General features: G+C 47.1%; 1 protein-coding gene and 1 long non-coding RNA gene across 3 annotated transcripts in view; one reads left to right on the top strand and one right to left on the bottom strand.

The window, feature by feature from the left end:
* LOC133280131 (mitogen-activated protein kinase kinase kinase 3-like) overlaps positions 1 to 20,062 on the top strand; it is a 78,080-nt gene extending 58,018 nt beyond the window's left edge. For both annotated transcript variants that reach the window (XM_061474550.1, XM_061474549.1), the window contains exons 8-17: positions 3,324 to 3,457; positions 6,196 to 6,269; positions 8,320 to 8,387; positions 10,275 to 10,367; positions 11,366 to 11,560; positions 12,421 to 12,569; positions 13,166 to 13,297; positions 15,894 to 16,023; positions 16,443 to 16,620; positions 17,823 to 20,062. In XM_061474550.1, the coding sequence (XP_061330534.1) occupies positions 3,324 to 3,457; positions 6,196 to 6,269; positions 8,320 to 8,387; positions 10,275 to 10,367; positions 11,366 to 11,560; positions 12,421 to 12,569; positions 13,166 to 13,297; positions 15,894 to 16,023; positions 16,443 to 16,620; positions 17,823 to 18,051 (1,382 nt within the window). In that variant the 3' untranslated portion in view covers positions 18,052 to 20,062. The remainder of the gene's footprint in view (positions 1 to 3,323; positions 3,458 to 6,195; positions 6,270 to 8,319; positions 8,388 to 10,274; positions 10,368 to 11,365; positions 11,561 to 12,420; positions 12,570 to 13,165; positions 13,298 to 15,893; positions 16,024 to 16,442; positions 16,621 to 17,822) is intronic.
* On the bottom strand, positions 1,849 to 5,267 carry LOC133280132 (uncharacterized). The gene is made up of 2 exons (XR_009747079.1): positions 5,130 to 5,267; positions 1,849 to 2,037 (listed from the first exon to the last, which is right to left on the bottom strand). It is a non-coding gene; the product is annotated as an uncharacterized LOC133280132 (long non-coding RNA).
* Positions 20,063 to 20,388: the final 326 nt, after the last annotated feature.

The raw sequence follows: 20,388 nt of genomic DNA, 5'->3' as shown, positions 1-20,388 counted from the left end.
GGACCATGTGCTCACACCTCCCCTCGACAGTCACAGAGTGAGAAGTCTGCAGTTTTATCTCCTCTTTGTGTGCTGCTGCATCCTGAGCCCTGTGTTTCTGCCAGGGCTCAGAGGAACAGCACATCTTGACATGATGTCCCTCCCTTGGATCTGGCGACGTCATCCTAGGGCTGGGCTCTCTGTGGCTGCAGCTGTGAGCATAGGCAGCTGCCAGCAAACCCTCCCCAGCACTGGCTTTTAAGGGGCTTCTCCTCTCCATCAGGAGCCCTACTTGATGCCAATCAGTGATGAAGTTTAGGGAAGGACCTGCAAGGGCAGGGAAGGGGTGAAGTGAGGCAACATGGTGATGGAGGGAAGCCAAGCCTGGCACAGGGGAGCTGGCTGTACATGCAGCACCACAAACTTGCACATACTGCATGAAAGACACTTCTTAAATAAAAATAACAGAAGAGAACATGAAAGACCCCAGTACATGCCAGCAGTGACTGTAAGTCTCTGTGCTGGCCTGGTTCACCCTGCTCAGGACATGCTGTGCTCTAGTCTCAAATATATGGCTTTACATTACTGCCTGTAACATGGAGCAGGAATCCTTTCCCAAAGCACCTTGCTCCAAAGGGCAAGCCAGGTCAGATGCTCAACGGGTGCCAATTTGCAGAGTTCTCCAAGTTCAGGGATCCTCAACAGAGCTACTGAGATCAGAGTCATAGAATATTTAGGGCTGGAAAGGACCTTAGATACAGCCAGTATTTGGCTTGTATAGAAGTCCTTCACAGTCTGCCCTATCTGCACTGGGTCTGGGGACTGGAGCTGACATGTAATCCTCTAAACCCCAGGAGGACAGTCCCTTAGGGGTCTCCTCTCTCTGCCTGATGCTGCTGCTGTTTCTTGAGTATTGGATCAAGTGTGAGGAACATCCATAATGTGCCAAATATCTGGGCTTGTATGTCAGTATCTTTCTCTGCTTCTGGGTGGGTAAAGCAGCATTATCTAATATATCCAATATGCCTTGTTTTGCCCTCACTATGCATTAAGCCTCTCATTGAGTACCACAGTTGTTGTCTCTCCCTGATCCCTATTTTCCATTCCCCTCCACCAGCAGCACTGAGATTGCCTGAGGTTTTGCTGACATGGTAGGGCCGAAGAAAGGAATCAACATGGGCCTATGGGGCTCTGCTCCCGCTACCTCCCTGTGTTCCTCCAGGGCAGATGGACATAAATGGATGTGAAGCAGCAGCAACCAGTTGTCCTGGAGGTCTGAGCTACATAAATTACTTGGAGCAGCTCTTCTACCCAAACAGTCTGAAAGGGATCTGGTTCAATCCAGCAGTTTCAAAGCGTGCAAAAGACTTAAGCATTTTGCTTAACTTCCTTGACTGCTGGGAAATGGCTAGTGTCTTATCCCCTCTTACAGTTTTTGGCAGGAAATGTGACTCTGGAAGGTCAAACACAACTGACCTGATGGCTGGGAGTAGTTGTTACAGGCAAAGGCTTACTGTGAGATCATGCAAAGTCTCCACACTTGGCGATAAAGCACATTTAACTCCCTGGGTTCAAAATCAAACAGGGCATGTACAGCCCTTTGTAAAATCTGAGTCAAAGACTTCCTGGGCAATGGGTGGGTTGTTGCAGTGAGAGACCTCAGCAGTGCTGAGCAGACCCACACCTCATCCTAGCAGTAACAGAAATGCTCAACAGGGCTAAGATACAGCAGTTTTAACACACCAGATCCTCTAGCAGCTTTTTGGAGCAAGAGCTACCCAAATGTCCTTAAGCTGCATTCTGGATTGACATCTGCTAAGCACATAAGGGGATAATAATGCAGTGGTTATGTCCAGAGTGCCCGAACTGTTAAATGGTTAAACATTTGTTTATTTGTCTTCAAAGAGAGGATGCCGTACTTCCCAACTGGTTTTGTTTTCAGGGCTGGTGGAAAGCCAGTTCATTATGAGTGCTGCAGCACTCGAGAGATTCTCCCCCCTTGATCTTGGCATTACTTCAGTTGGACGATTTTTGCTGTGTTCTTATCCTGCAGGAAATCTGTGAAGGAGAAAATAGGAAGAAGAAAAAAAGTAACTCAGTGCCATATGATTTTTATTTTTACAGTATGGGCATGGAGTCTGGAGGAAGGCATACTATGGGACAGAGATATCAATGTATTTGGTATAAATCCAGCAAACCTGATTTAGTGATCTTTAATGCGGTTGTGGCACTCTTCACGTTAGAATCTTCTGAGGCATATCAGCTTAAGTGAAAGGTGGGAACTTGGATTCCTAGTGTTGATCACACTGATGCACTTATGCCAGAGATTGATCTGGCACAGCAACTGTGATGTAGAATAGCAGCAGAAGAGGCAGAAGCATTGTGTTGGTTGATCAGCATTGACTTTTCACAATAGAATAGGCCCCTTCCTGGTACCTTTCTCTTGCAATATTGTGCTTAGCCTGGGCATTTTGCTACCAAATGGTAGCAATGAACCCAAGAATTGGCAAGAGTACCATAAAAATGGAATGAAAGTGTAAAGAAACCCATCTCCATGTGCTTTCTAACTCTTCCAAGGATGTGTGCTCTTCAAAAGTCTTCTTAAAAACAAGTTGTTGTGTTGTGTGAAGGCTCACATTGCTCAATGAGACCGGTTAAAGTTCCAGCACAGATGAGCATGGACCTCTGTCAGCAGTTTCTTGCCATGAAGCAATGACAGCCCAGGGATGGAGGGGTGGGACTGCAGAAAGACAAGTGGAGCCAAGCCTGTGTGAGGGCAATGCTTGCTAAAGCCTGAACACACACAAGGAATCAGGGAGGATTTGAGGGAATAAGAAGAGGGGTGTTTAAGTAAAAATCATTTTCCATATAAGAAGTGTTTAAGTGATGTTGCACTAAGTTCATCCAAGCTGTTTCTCAGATTGCTGAACAAGAAGGCAGTGATGTGATTCGGAGGAAGGAAATGCCTGGAGGTCAAAGAGGAGAGGCCAGTTTAGAGTTTGTGTTCTGCTTTTATATTGACTGATTGTAGCAAAACAGAACTCTGGAGTCCTTTTCTTTCTAGCATTGATAAAGCACCGGGGTACAGTGCAGAGCTCTTAGAATCCAGGGCGTGTTGAAGGTCAAGTTTGCTAGATATTGTGTGGCCCCACAGTAACAGACTATCCCTGTTGCAAAAGCTTTGTAGATGTACATAAACAGTATTGTGCTTCTAGCTCCTCTGTTCCCTTCGACACAAATTCAAACCCAGCAGCATCTCCAGGAGGTCTGTGATCACTGGAACAGGGTCTCTTGAAGGACTTGGATGTGGCAAGTCCTTGACCCCTGCCTTTCCTGTTTCCTAGGCTCTCTGCACACTGGCAGGAGCTCTCCGCCCCCAGGGAGCGTTCCTGAAGAGCAGCAGCAGATCGCTCGCCAGGGATCCTATACCAGCATCAACAGTGAGGGCGAGTTCATCCCTGAGACCATGGATCAGAATGTAAGTGGGGCTGGGGGCTGTGGGTTAAACCAGGACAGCAGCAGACACAAGGGAGGCTGCGCTGTGAGTGCCATTCCCATCATTAAAGACCCAGTTTGTGGGGCTCAGGCCAGCTTTTTCCAGGAATGGGTGCCCTCAGGCTTGATATGCTCAATAAACAGCAGGCCCAATTTCCAGGAACCCTAAAAGCCAGCTGCAGTGGTCAGGACAGTGTGCTCAGACGCTTCAGGTAGCTCTGGAGGAGCATAGATAAGGGACATACATGCACAGCAGCTGCCAGGTCCTTGTGGCCACAGCTTCCCTGGATTATGGGGACCACGAAGGAGTGTGTCAAGACACGGATTGCCTGTGCCTGCAACAGCCTGGGGATGTGAGCAGCTCTTGCTGCTTCCCTGTGTGTTGTTTCTGCCTGAGCTCCAGTTACAGTCTTGGCTCTGCCTACAGCCTCTGTGGTTTTGTTTCTGTCTCTCCCCCATATGTTTTTTTAACTCTCTCCTAATGAGGAGTTTGTGTATTCTAATCCCTCAGTAATAAAACAGCAACTAGATCTCCAGCGCAGTGATGAGCAGTACCTCTTTCTCCAGTCAATTTGGTACCCATGATGGAGGAAACTACAGTGTTGATGGACTGGAGGGGGAGCAACTTGTGCCTCCCTCTCAATTTACATCTCTCTGCTCAAGCTATAGGTCTGAAGAGCTTTGTATAGATCCTGTGAAGTCAGCTAGGCTGGCTGCACGCACAATTCATTCTTGCAAAGCTCTTGGAAAGGCAGGACCAGGATCCACAATTTGCAGGAGGGACATGGAGGGACATCTGGAAGGCACTAAACTCACTTCAGCAGGCTGCTGTGACTGCCCCCAAGGATCTTGCCTTGGGAGAAATGCATTCCCTACACTCAAATAGCACCCACTAGCTCAGCTTTTGTGTGCAGGCTGTGCCAGTGTTTCCATGGCAAAGTTGTGTTTTCAACAGTTTATTGTACAGCCATTAATAAAATAAGTTACTCCGGTTAAGTCTTGGCAGCATCAGAGTGCAGATGTATCTTGTGCTCCTTGTAGCCAAAAGTTGGCTTTCTATTGTTTTCGCATGCCTTCCAAACATGTTTGGTAGGATTAAGACAAACTGCATGTGCATGCAGGGGGAGAGTCCCCATGAACCCCCTGAGGGGTAAATCACCGCAGCTCCACTGGCTATTAATGCAGCCTTGTTAGCACTCGCTGAGCTCTCAGCCTGTTCCTGGTGAAGGCTCCCAGGTGTTCTACTTGCCTTTCTCTAGCATCATGCTGTGGGTGGCCTGCTGCCCTTTATGCTGAACTAAATTCAGGGAGAAGGGGATTTGGGGATTGTTTTGGGGGGGATTTCTTGGTGGTTCCTTCCTCCTCTTCTCATTGAACAGTGATGCTTTTCACCATATGGGCTCTGCTCTCAGAGTGTCCTTGTGCTGCAGCTTCCAGATGTGCCTCATAGAGGCACTTACAAGCCTCACTTACAAGCTGGTGCTTGCTGCCTTTTGGGGGATGCCCCTGTGCAAGCCTGTGATGTAACTGCAGTCTGCCTTGAGACCAGCTTGGCACATGAACAGAGCCTGAGTGTGGAGGCTGCCTGGATTCCCAACTTTATGCTTTTGAGAAATGAGTGCTTCAGCATTATTATTTTAACTGCTAGGAGAGACCTGGCATGGCTGGCAGAGGTGGAGACTGGGTTCTTGCCGAGATTTTGTTCCTCTCTGGCTAGTGCATTTTGAAGGGTGAGGCTTTGGGGTAAAAACTGGAAAGTGGAGCAAAAATCACACTTCCCAGTTGGGACTGGCCTGCCACAACAATGCAAGCTGTTATGGCAACCCGTTGAGGAGGTCTAACACGGGAACAGCACATGGAGAGGGAGGCTGTTGCTGTACAAAGAGAAGGAGGAGCAATGCAGGTCCAGGAGCCAGTGAAGGGTGACTCCATGTGGTATTCAACCCTCGTTGCTCAGCTTTCCCTGGAGTGAGCTGGGCTTAGGGCTGCCTGTGGAGTAAGGGTTAGCGAGCGTTTGCTGTGGGTCTGCAGCCAGGAGGAAGCACTGTACAGACTGTGGCACAGCATGGGCCTGAGCAAGCTCTGCTGTGCGTGGAAGTGCACATAGCCCCTAGGTTTACCACTCAATACAAAACCTCTATTGTTACTAACCAGCTATAAATAACCCTGTCTAGTACAATGTCTCATCCAGGAAGCAACACAAATGCAGCTTTTGACTCACTGAGCTAGTGAGAGCCAAGCCAGTTCCTCCAGCCAAAAGCCCTGATGATGCTTTGCTTATCAGCAGGGAGGACGGCTGGTCTTGTGTGCCAGGGCAGCAATCCTGGCTATGGTGCACAATGTCTATCTGCCTTGGGCGCATCATTTGTGTCCTGACATATATATATTACTATTTTTCCCACAAATACTTTGAGCACTTTGTATCCCATTCATTTCTCAGCATGCATTGCTCATCAGGGTGTTAATTATTTTTGCCTCAGTTTCCCTGCTAGCAAAAAGCAGTTGTAAGGAACAATAATCCAGAGAGGGCATCGTAAATAGATTTTCCTTGGGAAGAAAACTTTTGTTAGATTGAATCTCATCTCTGCTGGGGTTGGTATCAGCTGATGTAAATCAGCCAGCTTCACTGGAGCTTGTTGACCTTGCAGAGGTCTGCTAGTACTGGAATTTGAAGAGCTACAGTGCATGGCTTTATTGTTTCCCATTTTGTTTCACTATTAGATGCTTGAAGCTTTCATCAGCCCTGATGATTCACTGTCTGGGAGCTGCCAATCGCTGGACAGATCTGTGGACAGGTGAGTCCTGCGTGTCACCATGTTCACAAGCTTAAATGCAGCCTCTGTGTTACAGCAGGAGTGGAGCAGGGTCAGTGGCATCCCCTGAGGTTCTTCTTGGGATGAGGATGCACTTGAGCAGAACAAAGCTATCTTGAATGCTGAAAACCAGACCCCAGAGTGGACATCTCTGTGATGGTGTGATTTGAATTGTAGTAGCTGGACAAAGTAGCTGGTGATCTGCAGGCAGCCTGGCTTTGTGTGCCCAGGTTTTCTGCTTCAGTCAGATCCCTCTCCTACCCCTCTGTCTTTCTGCAGTCACCAGGTCAATACTCCATGTATTAGCTTCTCTCTCCCTCCTCCTCCCTGGGCATGCTGTCTGTTTTCCATTGACCAATTGTAAGTTTGGCAGGCCCTGTGCACTGCCAGCAGCCACAGATGTGTCAGTCAAGGTGCTGAGGACACCAGACGAGCAACAACTAAGTTTAGCTTCTCAGCAGGAAGCAACTAGGACACTTTGTACTAGCACAGGCTGCAGTTCAATAGTTGGTGAGGCTGGTTGGTCCGAGCTCACACGTGCAAAGCAACTGTATGGTTGCTGCTGTGCATGGTACGCTGTGTATAAGACACAGTGTCCTTTTGGGAAGTAATATATATTTTTTTTTTCCATCTGCATCAAAGATCCTCTCTCTCCCCCTTTGCTTTTGCTATACAGCATCAAGGCTGTGTTCCAGCAGGTCTGCATTGCATTGATTTGATTGTGTATACTCCTTTGGGTTTGCAGGTCTGAGTGTTTTGGATCTGTCTCAGCATCAAGGTCCATTTAGTTTTTGTGGCTTTTAATAATTTCCTGTGAAGTATTTGCTCGTTGTTACAGCTGTATCCACAAGCTGGATTCCTTGTGCTCCCAACTTCTAAGCCCCAGCTTTGCTTTTACACAGACTTTACTAGGAAGAACAACAGAGCTTGGCCTGGTTGTAACACTTTATTGTAAAGGGAGAGCAGAGTGTTAGGTGTTTTCAGGAGGGTGGTATGGCTTGATTTTACATATAAATAAGCAGGAAACTGTGTTCAGTCATAGGGTGTAGGAAAATGCATGAGGAAGGCTTTATCATTCAAAGGCAGAAAGAGGAGTAAGTATGACTATTCCTGCAAAGATAAAACTGCGCCTTTGCAGCAAATTGCTTGAGATGGCATTAGCCTTGTCAAGAGAGCAGTTAGCCATCGGGCATGGTGACCTGTCTGATGCTAATAAATAACATGACAAATCCCTCTTTTCCACAGCAAGCCTGCTGTGATCAGCTTTGACATGAGTACATGTCAGAGCACTTTACAAAGCAGATTTGTGCTGCTATGCCCATTTTATTAAAAGGGATAGTGGAAAAGCAACCTACCCAGATTACCCTGTTGTTCCTTAGAGAGGCTGGGGTGAAGTCAGGATTGTTGAGATCCTTGTAGTGCTTTGGCATCTTCTCAATGTAGTTTAAAGATCTTGAGCATCAAAGCACCCGTCCTGCACTCTTCTTCCTGAAAGTGTGCGCAGTGGTGATATGGACCCTTCTGCATGAGGAAGGTGGGGGATGATGTTGCAGAGAAGGGGAGACCTGCGTAAATTGTGGGTGATTGAAGGACTCCAATGTGTGCATCTAAAGCAACTAAGCAATGTTCAAAGAAAGCAGAGTTGTACAGTTGAATATTTGATGTTGAGGGAAGAGAAATCTGCAGCCTTCCTTCTGTACCATCTTATGCATAGGTGTTACAGTTTTTGGCTGCTTCATTTCATCCTGGTGACTGGTTTTTTTTTTTTCAGCATCCCTTTTGTTTGCCACAGGAACAATCTGTGATCTAGAAAAAAAAACCAGTCTTTATTCTTGTGCAGCTTGAGGATGAGAGCTCACTTGGGTAGACTGGGCTGATCAGTGATCAGTCCATCTTGTGGTATAGTCTGTCCTTTCTGTGTGTAACCACTTCCTAATTTATTCTTCTGATATAATAAAGTGCCTTTCTGATATAAAAAGCAGCCTTTCTGATATAATTAAGTGTATCCTTTGTTTTGTTTATCCCTTTGCAGCCCTCCCTTCACCCAAACCCCTGTTCCTGGAAGGAAGACCCATCCCAAAGACAGTCTTGATTGCATGGGTAAGCACTCTTGGAGGCTTGTATTTGCTTAAAAGTATAAAAAGCTGAAAGCATAAAAAGTAGAAAAGAGCCTGGATAAAGGCCATTAAAGAGATGGCATGAAAAGTAATAAAAAAAAATCAAGCAAAATAGCTCCATAGCTTAGGTTACATATCAAAAATGACCTCTGCAATGATCAAACATGAATGTCCTCTAAAATCGAAAGACTCAGAGCATCAAACACAGGCAGGGTTCCTCTTTAACAATCATTAACCCTTAACCCTTCTCAGCTGTGCAGCAGTGGTAGTGGTAGCACTGAAGAACCTTTTAGCCTGGTTCAGGAATTGGTTTCCAGCAATAACAGTGCAAACTGGATAGCAAGGGCCCTGAGGTAAACAGATGCAAGCAAGTTAAAACATCAGAGATCTGTGTTGGAAGAAGTTGCTGAGGGGGCCTTGCTCTTGTGTTTGGAGACAGCTGCGAGGTGCTGACAGCTGGAAACAGCCTTGTGGGATCACCTTTTGTCTGTTATTAGTACACGTGAGTTGCATTTGCAGGGTCCTGACTTCCTACATAGCAAAACCTGAGTCCCGTACTCTCTAGGGAGTTATACTTTTCCACTTACATTAGTAATTGTAATCATGAAAATGCTGTTAGAGAAAAGTGTATTGGTAAGTTGCAAGGTTACTGCTTAATCACTTATAAACATCCAGCTGGTTAAGTCATGGAAACTCTGTAATATTGCAATGACTTTCACTATTAAAAATGAGAAAATGGCAGTCAGCCTGTGGCATGATAACTCATTCCTGGCCTAAGGCAGGATTTCTAGATTGAACTGTAGAGATGAAGCTGCTGTCAGTCCACAATGCTTTAGGTTTTAATACATCCCCAGTGGTAGGGGAGGCATTTTGCCTTGAGACACCACTCCATCGTTGCTCACATATGGCTCGCTCAGAACCTCTTGCCCTGTCCTTGTTGCTTTTCTTGCTGACCATATTTCAGCCGTTATGCACTCTTGTTGAGCACTGCTGTAATGGGGAAATCACGTTGAAGTGCAGCGGAGGCCAGGAGCAGTCTCCAAGGAGTGGCTGCTGGCCCTAGGCTAAGACAAACAAACAATCAGAACAGACTGTGTCATTAGAGTTAGATGGAGGAAAAACAGCAGGTGAAAGATGGAGGAGAAATGGCAGATATTTTAAACTCAAGTTATTCAGTGCTATCAGCAATGGCTTCCCGTGCTGTTTTTTAATTTTTCAGTTCAAAAAATATGTCGTTGTCTTGCATGTCCATCCATGTCTCTCGTAATCTTGTATCCAATATAAACTCTGATGGTCTTTAATCACTTCTGTCTTTTTAGCTTTAAGCAAAGTTAAATATAAAGGTTTGGAGCTCAGGAGGTATAAATTGGTCTCTGGCTTTTAGAGATCAGGAGCTGCATCTGAGAAGAAAGAGGGCAGAGATTATTCAGCATTAGCCAAGTGCTGTATTTTTGCATTTCCCTGGAAAAAGCTGGTATCAAAGCAAAGGTTTTGGAGTAAATGGATCTGGACCTGACTTTGCAGGTCTGTCTCCACACTAATTTCTGCATTTTCCATGTGCAAAGAAGTCTTGTAAACCAGGCTTGGTCTATGTTAATTCCCTGCCTTGTATTTGAACAGCGTGCGCCAGGGTCCATAAAGTGAGCAGTTAAACCTCTTTGCTGTAGGGAGGACCAAGACCACTGTGTCTAACCCTTATTTTCCACTAAGGAGTGTGTGACTGTGGACAAATTTCAGAGGGAGCCTTGGGGAATGTGTGGTCATGTGAATAAACAGCTTGTCACCTCATTCTTACCTTCCTGTAAGAAATGTTCTGGCCATTTGATTCTGACCTGAACTCGGAAACATGTGTCTTCTTCCCTCCTGTCAGATTTTGATATCCCGTTCTGCGAGAGGTTTGGGAAAGGTGGGACCTTCCCGAGGCAATACCACCTCTCCCAAAGTCGCAAGGACTACAGTGATGGTAAGACAATGATGTAGGGCTGGGGAGGGAGGTGCTCAGTCCAGGATCTCTATGCTTGTGACAATGCCTAGGAATGGAGAGACTTGGGAAGGAGCTGTTTCTAATAGAGGGAGAACCACCAAGTAATTTGGGACTCACTTGTGCATTCTGCAGAGCATCTTCTGTGTGATGTTGCAGGTCTGCTCTTGGGAAATGCTGAGCATCTAAAGCATGTATAAAAGTCATTGTTCAGCTCCTCCTTAGCCACATGGATGATTGGCATTTCTCATCCCTGGCAATATCAACCTTTCTGTTCCCCTGAATTGCTGGCTTTTGAGGATGCTGGCTCGTGAGCTTTACTGCAGATTTCTCACAGAGCTGCAGGAAATCCCATAGCAATTTCAGGATAGCAATATCTGTTCACATCTCTGTTTTAAGCTGGTGAGCTCTGAGCTTTGGGAACCACTCCATCACCTTGCTGCTCCTTCATTCACTGTATAAGACTGAAAATGGTGGGAGGCAAAAATGAGTAAGAACCAAATTCCCTTTGAAAAAAAACCACCCCAAACTGAAGACATTCAGACAGCATATTGAGCCTTCCAGAATGAACTCCATCTCTCACTGACACCACCCTTGTGAAAGCAGTTATCGTGGGATCTGGCATTCTTGTGTGGTCATTTCTGTTGTGGACTTAGGGGATGGCAGGGATAATTTGCAGTGTAAATCCCTGCCTGTTCAGAGTTGAATTGTGATTAACAACCAATAAACCCCCCTAATGTAATTAAACTGTTTCAAACCCCTCTGGAAACATCGGCATTAGATGTAATGCCTGCTGTTAACAACTCTTAAATCAAATTTAAAATGTTCACAGGACTTTGCTTCAGTTTCATCAAGCTTGTTTTGTTTAATTTGAAGAGGTGCAATCACTGGATCTGGGCAGTGATGTAAGAAGGTGGTGATAGGTAAACACAAACTGTTGTGTGCATTCTCGCCATGACTCTCCCCCTTTCCTCCTACAGGCCGGAGGACTTTTCCTAGGAGTTACTTCCCACAGGAGAACCTGTTTCAGCTTGTCCCTTCTAGCCGAACCAAGAGCTTTAATGGGGACAGCAAGCTCAGCACCTTGCAGTACGATGAGTACAGGCCCAAATGGAGGAGCAATTGTGAAAAAGGTCTGCAAGTCTTCAGCACCTCCCCTACAAAAGCTAGGAACTGTAAGTGAATCAAAGCCATGGATGTCTCAGTACACGGGGGTCTCATACAAAATCAAGTTAGTGTCACTTGCTGAATTACTGGGCATCAGCTGAGCTAACCACATGTGTGTGAATGCACTCTGATTCCACTCCTAATACAAGGCACAGTGTGCTAGCTTGTGTCTCAACGAGGAAGGTTTAATACAATAGGCTGTATCTCAACTTGGCCTTGAGCTGAGAGCATATGTGGGGTCAGCTAGTGTTCATCACTTGCTGAGTTGCAGAAAATTGCTTGTGTGTTGGACTGTCAGTGTGCTCATGCAGCAGAAACTTCCGGGAGACTTGGATGCATTTGCTTGCACATCCCAGAGGCTCCATTCCTTGACTTACATTACTGTCCCCCCAGCACCCAAAGATCATGTAGCAGGCTGCTCTGGAATTGCAAGGCTGCCCATGCTATAGGAGTTGGTGCGTTCCGGGCATGTTCAGTGGTGGATAACCTAAGAGTAGTGAGATGAAACTCTTTACTGGTCCCTGCTTGTGTTGCTGCTCAGCCATGCTGTATCCTGCTAACTGTTCCAATAGCAGAGGAGAGAAAATCCAACATCGGCCAAGACAGCAGTTTTTGAAGGAAAGACTGAAAGAAATGTGACTTTTCTAGGACTTGTTTCTGCTTTACACTAATGTAGACTGGGAGACATCCCCCTCACACACACCAGTAGCGCCAATGCACTTAAAACTAGTTTGTCACGGTGTCCCTGGGAGAGAAGGGGCTTGCTGCTGCATCACAAGTCTGATCTGCTCTGTATAGGTTCAGATGGACCCTGATGATGAAGTCTCCCTTTTGTGCTCTTCTCTCAACTCTCTCATCTCTCATGTAGCCCTGCAGGCACCTGTGAACTGGAGGCTGGGGAAACTGCTTGGAAGAGGGGCTTTTGGGGAAGTTTATCTCTGCTATGATGCTGACACTGGCCGGGAGCTGTCAGTGAAGCAGGTGCCTTTTGACCCTGAGAGTCAAGAGACAAGTAAAGTGAGTACAAGGGCAGGACTGTGTTCTGCAGCATGTTGGGGAATGGTGGGCTGGAGGCTCAAGGAAGAGATGTCAAAGAGGTCCATGTTCCTGATGGAAGGCAGTGTGTGGAGACTGTGGTGTTTGCCCTCTCCAGAGTGATCCCCAATGGTTCGTGGCACCAGTCAGCATGCCCTGGTGACTTCCTTACGTCCTAGTTTCTTTCACCAGGTTTCTCCTGCTCTGTCTCAGGTATCATCTCTCACAGGTCTGTCTGTTCTTCCTTAGTTTTGGCTGCCTTGCTTCCTTCGCCACCTTCTCTGTGTGGGTACTCTATTGGCTTTGCTAGTATCTGCATTCACACCTTTCCAGAAAAACTCCTTGAGCACAAGTAATAATAAGTAAAACTATCTCAAAGCCAAGCCCTCATGTATCCTATCTTTTTTCCTTACCTTTTCCTTAGGGCAGTGCTTCTCATTTGAGCCTTATGTGGCTGATGTCCTTGTGGGCAGCTTCACAGGTGTTATGAACAGAGTGCTCAGCACTAAGCAGTATTTGGATAATATTCCCAAAGTAACCATTTCCTTTCATCACAAAGCATTTCTGTTTTGTTGCAGGAAGTTAATGCCTTAGAATGTGAGATTCAGCTGTTGAAGACTCTCCGCCATGACAGGATAGTGCAGTACTATGGGTGCTTGCGGGATCCTGAGGAGAAGAAGCTCTCTATATTTGTTGAATACATGCCAGGGGTAAGTGCAGTTCCTGCAGAAGGTTGTCCTAAGTGACAGAGAACAGGTTTAGACTGCCCTGGAACTTGGTGAACTTTGGCTCTGGAGTTCATCTGATCTGCTTTATATCTGATGAGCCAAACCAAAGCAGTGGATGCACCCCTGAGGCTTGGGAAAGCTTAGGTTGTGAGCCGCGTGTCATGGGTAAAGCCCCTCAACATGCGCTGGTTGAAATCAAAAGCTTTGAAGGCAGGTTTTAGGTTTGAATCCTGGAGCAGGGTGTGTTTATAGTCTGGAATCTGAACTTGGTGAATGTGGAACATGATCTAGATCTGGCTCCAAACAATGTGGCCTGAGCCCATCCTTAAATATTTATTGCAAATCTCTGTAGGAAAAGCTAATAGTACAACTGTCCACCCACAGCTGTCACCAATTATTTATGGGTCTCGGCATGTGTATATTAAATCCAGAGTTGCTCACTTGTAAGTTTTCTCCTGTTCAGGACAGAACTTTGTTGGTAGCATTATCCTCTCGTGCACAAGTGGCTTCAATTTGTAACTTCGCTGATATAGGATGAAATAGCCCTAGCGAAAAAGAACATCAGAAAGCTCTGAGATAGTCTAAGCTGGGGCTGGAGAGTGTACACAGATTAGTGGAACATCTCTTTCTCTGTTTGCAAGTATGTGAATTACATCTAGACAAAGTCATCAGTTGGTGTAAGCCCACAGAATGCTATTTACATTGCCGGAGGTTCTGTTCTCCTAAGTCCCTTCTGTCCAGCTGGATTCATTCCCCAGAGTGTGGGAGAATAAACCCTTGTTTATACAGAGATTTGTAAGGTCAGAAGGGACTATGAAGTCATCTGGTTGCAAATCATTTTGGTCATTAAATAAACGTGCTAGAACCTCTCCTAACACATCTTGTGTGTGAGTAACCAGGTGGACTTTCACGCGCCTAAGTCCCTTCCAAAGCCTTCCTCCCTCTCTCCCTGTGGGCAGGTGAAAGCAGCCCTAGCATGGACCTAGAGGAGTAAACCCTGGGAGCTTTGGCAGTCCCCATGCTGCTTTTTCTGCAGCATGCCGATGTTTGTTAGCAGCCAGGAAACCAACACTTGGTGCTGGGGCAGTGTCCAGCAGGGCTGGAAGTTGAATGTTTGTTTTTTTTAAATGATAAACCAGAGCTCTGACCAAATACAGATTGACTTTCATGCTGCAACAACAGTTTATTTCACAAAAGCACTCTGGGCTTTGGTTTCCAAGGCCAGTGGAAGTGAACGAGTTCTCAGACCTTGCAGGACAGCAGCTCTGCAGTGCTGGGTCTGGCCAAGTTCTGGTTTAACACAGCCAGCTTGGAAAAAAAATCTTTACAGTGCCGAGGCTGGGTGCACCATTAACCTGGCAATCTTATGACTGTCCCTGTTAAATAGCTGACTTCTGCCCTGTCCAGAAACTACTTTTGAATTTATGCTTGGAAAACAACGATCTGTATAACCAAAGGCCTTGAAGACCGCATTTCCCTTTCTTGTTTGATGTCCCCCATCAGGGTGAGGGAGGATAGGATAAGAATTGGTTGGTTGTGGGTGCAGGAACATAGCTTGCATACATGTTGTATGAGGGGTAATTTCAGAGCATCTTGGGTTACTCAGCTGCATTGCAAAGGGGAAAGCAGAGGCCCACCCACAGGATCACTACCAGCCTCAAAAGAAGGCCAAAACAGTAGCTGGGCAGAGCAACAGCAGAGGAGGGTGGGTATGGAAAAGCTGATACAGTTTGAGTGACTGCCTTGGAGCAGAGCAGCCCACTGTTCCCTGAACAGAAGGACTATGGGAGCCTTGGATCAACCCCAAAGCTGCAGGACAGGCAGAAACAGGATGAGTTTTCTCTCCTGCTTTCCAGCTAACCTGAATACGGGAGGTAGAGCTGTGTGTATTGTCCCTGATTAACCCCCAAATCTGCTTCTGGTTCATACCTGCTAAAACCCAGCTCTGGCATAGTGAAGGACGTCCATTTCCAAGGGGATAGAAAATAAAGCTTAAATTGAAGGGGTGAACCTCTTGCAGATGGCAGATGTCTGCACCCCTGCTTCTTTTCCCCTTTGATCAATAAAATCAGACTTCAGTAGAAGCCTGCATGCTTGGGTCAGAAATTCAGGTCCTTTCAAATTGTTTACCCTGGATCTTACTGTTGAAGGAGTCTGCTGTGGGGCTGATCATGTCTGCTTCATGGTAGTGTGGGTAGTCCTTGCTGTAAGAAATTGTGTGTGTGGGGTGGCTTCAGAGAAGACTGACTAGTGGAGTTTATCCTCTTACTTGTGGTTAACTCCTCATCAGTTCAGTCCTTCGTGAACTATTGGTGATATCCAGCCACTAGAGGGGGAAAAAGATCTGTAGTGTTGGCAGAAGGCAGCACTGATACACACCAGACAGCAGACCTTTTTCTCCAGTGGGGTCTGGGACATTGAGGACGAGACTTTGTTTCATTCAGCACTTTGTGGATTTTTATCTTGCTGTTTCCACAGCAGAGAGGGTTTTTTTTTTGAGTTGGAAGAGACAGTTGTTGAAAATGTGCAGTGGTTCTGCTGGTCCTTATGGTTGGTGCATGTTGTTTCTACGTAACAGGGCTCAATAAAGGACCAGCTAAAAGCTTACGGTGCTCTGACCGAGAATGTCACACGGAAGTACACCAGGCAGATCCTGCAGGGCGTTTTCTACTTACACAGCAATATGATTGTCCACAGGGACATTAAAGGTGAGTAGATAACAGAGCGGATTTGTTCAACCCAACCTCCCCCTGTCCCAGTATAAATTCTTATGCAAAATGTAGTGATGGAATCTGGTAAAGTGTTTTTGCTTCTGACCTTCAGCAGCTTGAACATATGATCTGTCATATGTTCAGCAGCTTGGAGATGATCTGTCATCTCCCATTCACTGCTCCCTTTTGGAAACCTGGTGAGTGAGGAGATGCTGGTGAGAGTCAACCCTCTCAGAGAGCAGCTGCCTTAGGAGAGAGGGATTTTATATTATGCCAGTTCCAGCCTCACCAAGGCCCTTTGGGGTCCTTCATGATGGGCTCTTTGCCAGTGCCCTCGTTGCTCTCCTTGCTGTAGCCATTTCAGTTCAGGTTGCTGCTTCATCTCTTGGCGGTTTTGTTTTTGCTTTTCACCTCAGGTGCCAATATTTTGAGAGATTCTGCTGGAAATGTGAAACTTGGAGATTTTGGGGCCAGCAAACGTATTCAAACCATCTGCATGTCTGGGACTGGGATTAAATCTGTCATGGGAACACCATACTGGATGAGCCCAGAGGTTATCAGTGGAGAGGGCTATGGAAGGAAAGCTGATGTATGGTAAGGAATACAATAGAAACCCCACCACTGCCATTTAAATCTATCGGTCCATTTGGGAAGTTGTAATGGGAGCAACAAGCATAGCTAGTGATTGGAAGATGGAGCAGTGTGAAGGATGGAAATAGGAGCTGAATGTTAAGATCAACTATGCAGATATCCAGAGGGTGCACGTTGTAGCTGAAGGTTGCAAAACAGGAGCACTTAGAATCACAGCTTGCTTTTGGAAGTTCTTATTATATGTGACGGTCATGTGCAGCTTGACCCCATAGCAGCTCTTTAATTCTGGAAAGCAGGTTGATAACAAAGTTTGCTGAAAGAGCTGTTGAGTTTTAGTTGCCCTGATTTTAGGTTAGTTAAAACCTAGGCTCAGGGGATCTTGTGCAGCCTCTCAAAATCTGCTGCTGGGTGTTTTCATGTGGCTCAGGCACAAAGAAAACCAAATTCACTGGCTGCTTGTGAATGTTTGGATGTGTGGAGGATGTCAGCTGGAGCCTGAAGGAGTTGCAATAACACTAACGCTCCCAGTAAATGAGGAGGAAGCCCTCTCTTTGCAACACGCTTTCTGTTGCATGCCCAAGCAAGTAGGGTCAACAAAAACTAGTCAGGCAGCCATGTACCCTGTACCACCACTCTAGCTGATAGAAGGGAAATGCGGTTCAGTTTCTTAGGAGCAACCATGAATGGAGGTGGCAGAGAGTGTCTCTGCTGTGACGATGACTCCTTAGCAAGCACAGGGAAACGTTTTGGGCACTTGCTGCTCATTTGGAGATGAAGTTGGATGTAGGCAAACATTTAATTCTGGCTATTCACACATTCATTCATACATGCTATTGCTGAAACAGTGGTGTCTGGACTTGTGCCTGGGTTTCCCTTCAGGGAATGCTCCAATAACGTCTCTCACATGCTGTTATCAGACTTAATATCTGACAGTTAACGTAGGCAGAAAAGCCACCAGCTTTAGAGCAAGACTTGCAAGTTCACTCCTGCTGGTGGGAGGGAGAGCCCAGTTCCAAGGGCTTGCCTGAACAGTGAGTTTCAGGGGGCCATGTGTTCCAGAGATGTGCGCCCACCACTCATGTGGCTTTGCTCCCCACAGTCCATCCAGTCAGGTGCAGCCTTAGAGCTGATTAGACTTGAGATACACAGCCACCGCCCCAGTGCGCTACCTTCCATCTCACCCCTGTGTCTTGGCATTGTTGCAGGAGTGTGGCCTGCACCGTGGTGGAGATGTTAACAGAGAAGCCGCCGTGGGCAGAGTTCGAGGCCATGGCGGCTATTTTTAAGATTGCCACCCAGCCGACCAAACCCCAGCTCCCTGACAGTGTCTCCAACTCCTGCCGCAACTTCCTCGAGCAGATCTTCGTGGAGGAGAAGCGGAGGCCGACAGCTGAGGACCTGCTGAGACACCCCTTCGTGAACTGCGGGCTCTGAGCCCCTGGCAGTGGGGATGGGGAAACGCTGGTGGGAACGGGGTGGCCGCCAGACTTTCTGTGCTCTACGGTTCAGACCTCCACCCTGGGCTGTCCTGGCGGTGGCCCCCATAGGTCCCTTCTTGCTCATTGTTGGCTCAGCACCCTCTGTGTTGTTGGATTTCCAAGCTGCTCTCAGGATTATTGGCACCAGGAATTCAGAGTGAGGGATTTCCCAGACTTATGCGAGTGCTGGCCTCGGACCAAGTAACCTTCTTGCTGCCAGCGATAAGAGGGTCATCCCACCTCACCATGTTACTTATCTCTAGGGGAAAGTGCAGCAAATGGGATCCATTCTCCGCCACAGCACAACAGCGATGCTGGCAGCATCCCCGGGACAGCAGATGAATAAGATGCTCAGTGGCGGTCACCACCTTTTGCAGGAGAACAGACAGGGGCTTAAGCCAAGCTGAAGGAGATGATCCTCAGACTACAGAGTCGGGGGGACCTGCATGTCCTCGTTCACAAGGGGACCGAACCCTCCTGGAGGTCGTGGGACCAGCCCACATCTCCAGGCAGGGCGGCATTTAATACTGTTCTGTGCCTTAAGCGGTTACAATCAAGGAGTGATGCTCGGCGCAAAGCACAGGGTCGGGTGCGATGATGCAGCAGCCGTGTTGACTTTGCCTTTGTGTATGTGTGTGCATGTGTGTGTGTGTGACTCTTGGAAGAAGGGGTCCTCTCAGGGTGCAGGAGGTCTCTCTGGGGTACACCCATGGACCGATGCCCAGGACCTCTGCCATGGGCTGTGTGTAGGGATGTTTAAATGTTGTCAATACCTGCAGCTGAGCATCAGACAGTTCTTGTTAGGAACCATCAGGCTTCAGGTGGGAGCTGGAGGACATCTTGGTGAGGATGCTCTCTGCTCACAGCCTTAGTCCTGCTAGCCTGTACCTATGCTGCTACACTGAGTTTGGAGGGCTGCCAATACATTGTGGAAGCAGAGCTGCAGGAGGAGCCCAGTGGGTCTCCAAATAACCTAAGCAGAGAGAAACAGAGCCTGTTGATCTGGACTGCCAAGGGCTGGGTGCCTTCTCCAGGCCCTGTACGACCAGCCCTGGGAGCAGGGAAGGGGGATATCATCTCCATGATGGTGCCCAAGGCAGCAGCTGCAGGGCTGTGAAGCTGCAAATCAGAAGAGAGTTATGTGAGTTGAGGGCAGCTGGAAACAGATTTCTTCCCCCAGTATATTTGAAGTTTTAGGAGAAAATAGGCCAGTTGTGAGCTACAAGCAGTACCCTGCTGGGAAACTGGGCAGGGAGCATGCACAGACTCCTTGGAAGCTAATGAATTCATCAGATCTTGGTTATTTTGGACAAACTAATTGCACCTTCCCTTTTCCTGCTGCAATAGCTGTGTCCATCTGGCCCAGCAAAGGGTTAAATATGCAGTTACCAGGAGGTTGCTGTCTTCATGCCAGTGGGTGAAAACATATTGTTTCTAATTGAAAATGAAAAGCGTTGCTTGGACTGAAGAGGAAGTTGGGAGATTGGTGTGATTTGACCTGTCCTTGGATTCTTCCACGTGGAAGAAGAGATCAAGACTTTGCACGGCAGGTGTGCCAGTAAGAGCCTTTCCTTGTCAACAGCTCGGAAAAGAAGCAAAAATTAGAGCTATTCCAGTTTAAAAATAAAACACTGGTATGGTCAGGGAAAATGAGGGGAAATAGCTCAAAGGATTCCCTAGAAACTTCCCTGCAAAGCTGCAGAGGCCAGTTCTTGCCCAGGCTGGGCTCTGGTGAAACCAGTCTGACACAGCGGTGATGGGCAGCTGTCTTGGGAAGGGGGGGTTTAAAGTTGCCTCCTTTCTCTGGGTGGGAGCGAAGAATTTTATTCTGTGAATAGGACCAAATCCATCATCAGTCTGTTTGGTAACATGGGATGGATGGACAAAAAGAAAACAATCAGTGTTGGCTGGGGAGGGTTTTGTCAGAAGAGGGTAACGAGAGATGTGTTTTCACCAAAGCTAACAAAGACCAAACAACCAAACCAAAACGTTTTTAAGCTGCTTTCTCCTCTTTCATTGAATCTCTTTGGGTTTGATTTTCTCAGCCTTCGGTGGCAGGTGGGTGCTTGCCTTCTTTCCAAAACTTGGAGAGGAGAAGTAAGCTCTCGGTTGCCCTGGGCTGGGGCTGCCCCAAAACTCCCCTCAAAGCACCGGAATCATCCCGTGGATGAATGTGGCTCGTGTGTGTGTGCATATGTGTGTGTGCGACTCACTCCTCAGGTGCCTGTGCCTTTTTATTTGTTAAAATCCGTGCAGTGTTCTGATGTACAGAATGAAACAGGAAAAGAGAATG

The sequence above is a fragment of the Pezoporus flaviventris genome, unplaced genomic scaffold (assembly GCF_033815535.1).
Source record: "Pezoporus flaviventris isolate CSIRO_AGI_PZ_B2104156 unplaced genomic scaffold, CSIRO_AGI_Pfla_v1 ptg000079l, whole genome shotgun sequence".
Classification (NCBI taxonomy): domain Eukaryota; kingdom Metazoa; phylum Chordata; class Aves; order Psittaciformes; family Psittacidae; genus Pezoporus; species Pezoporus flaviventris.
Note: the sequence above shows the minus strand (reverse complement) of the source record. Positions and strands in the feature narration are given on the sequence as shown.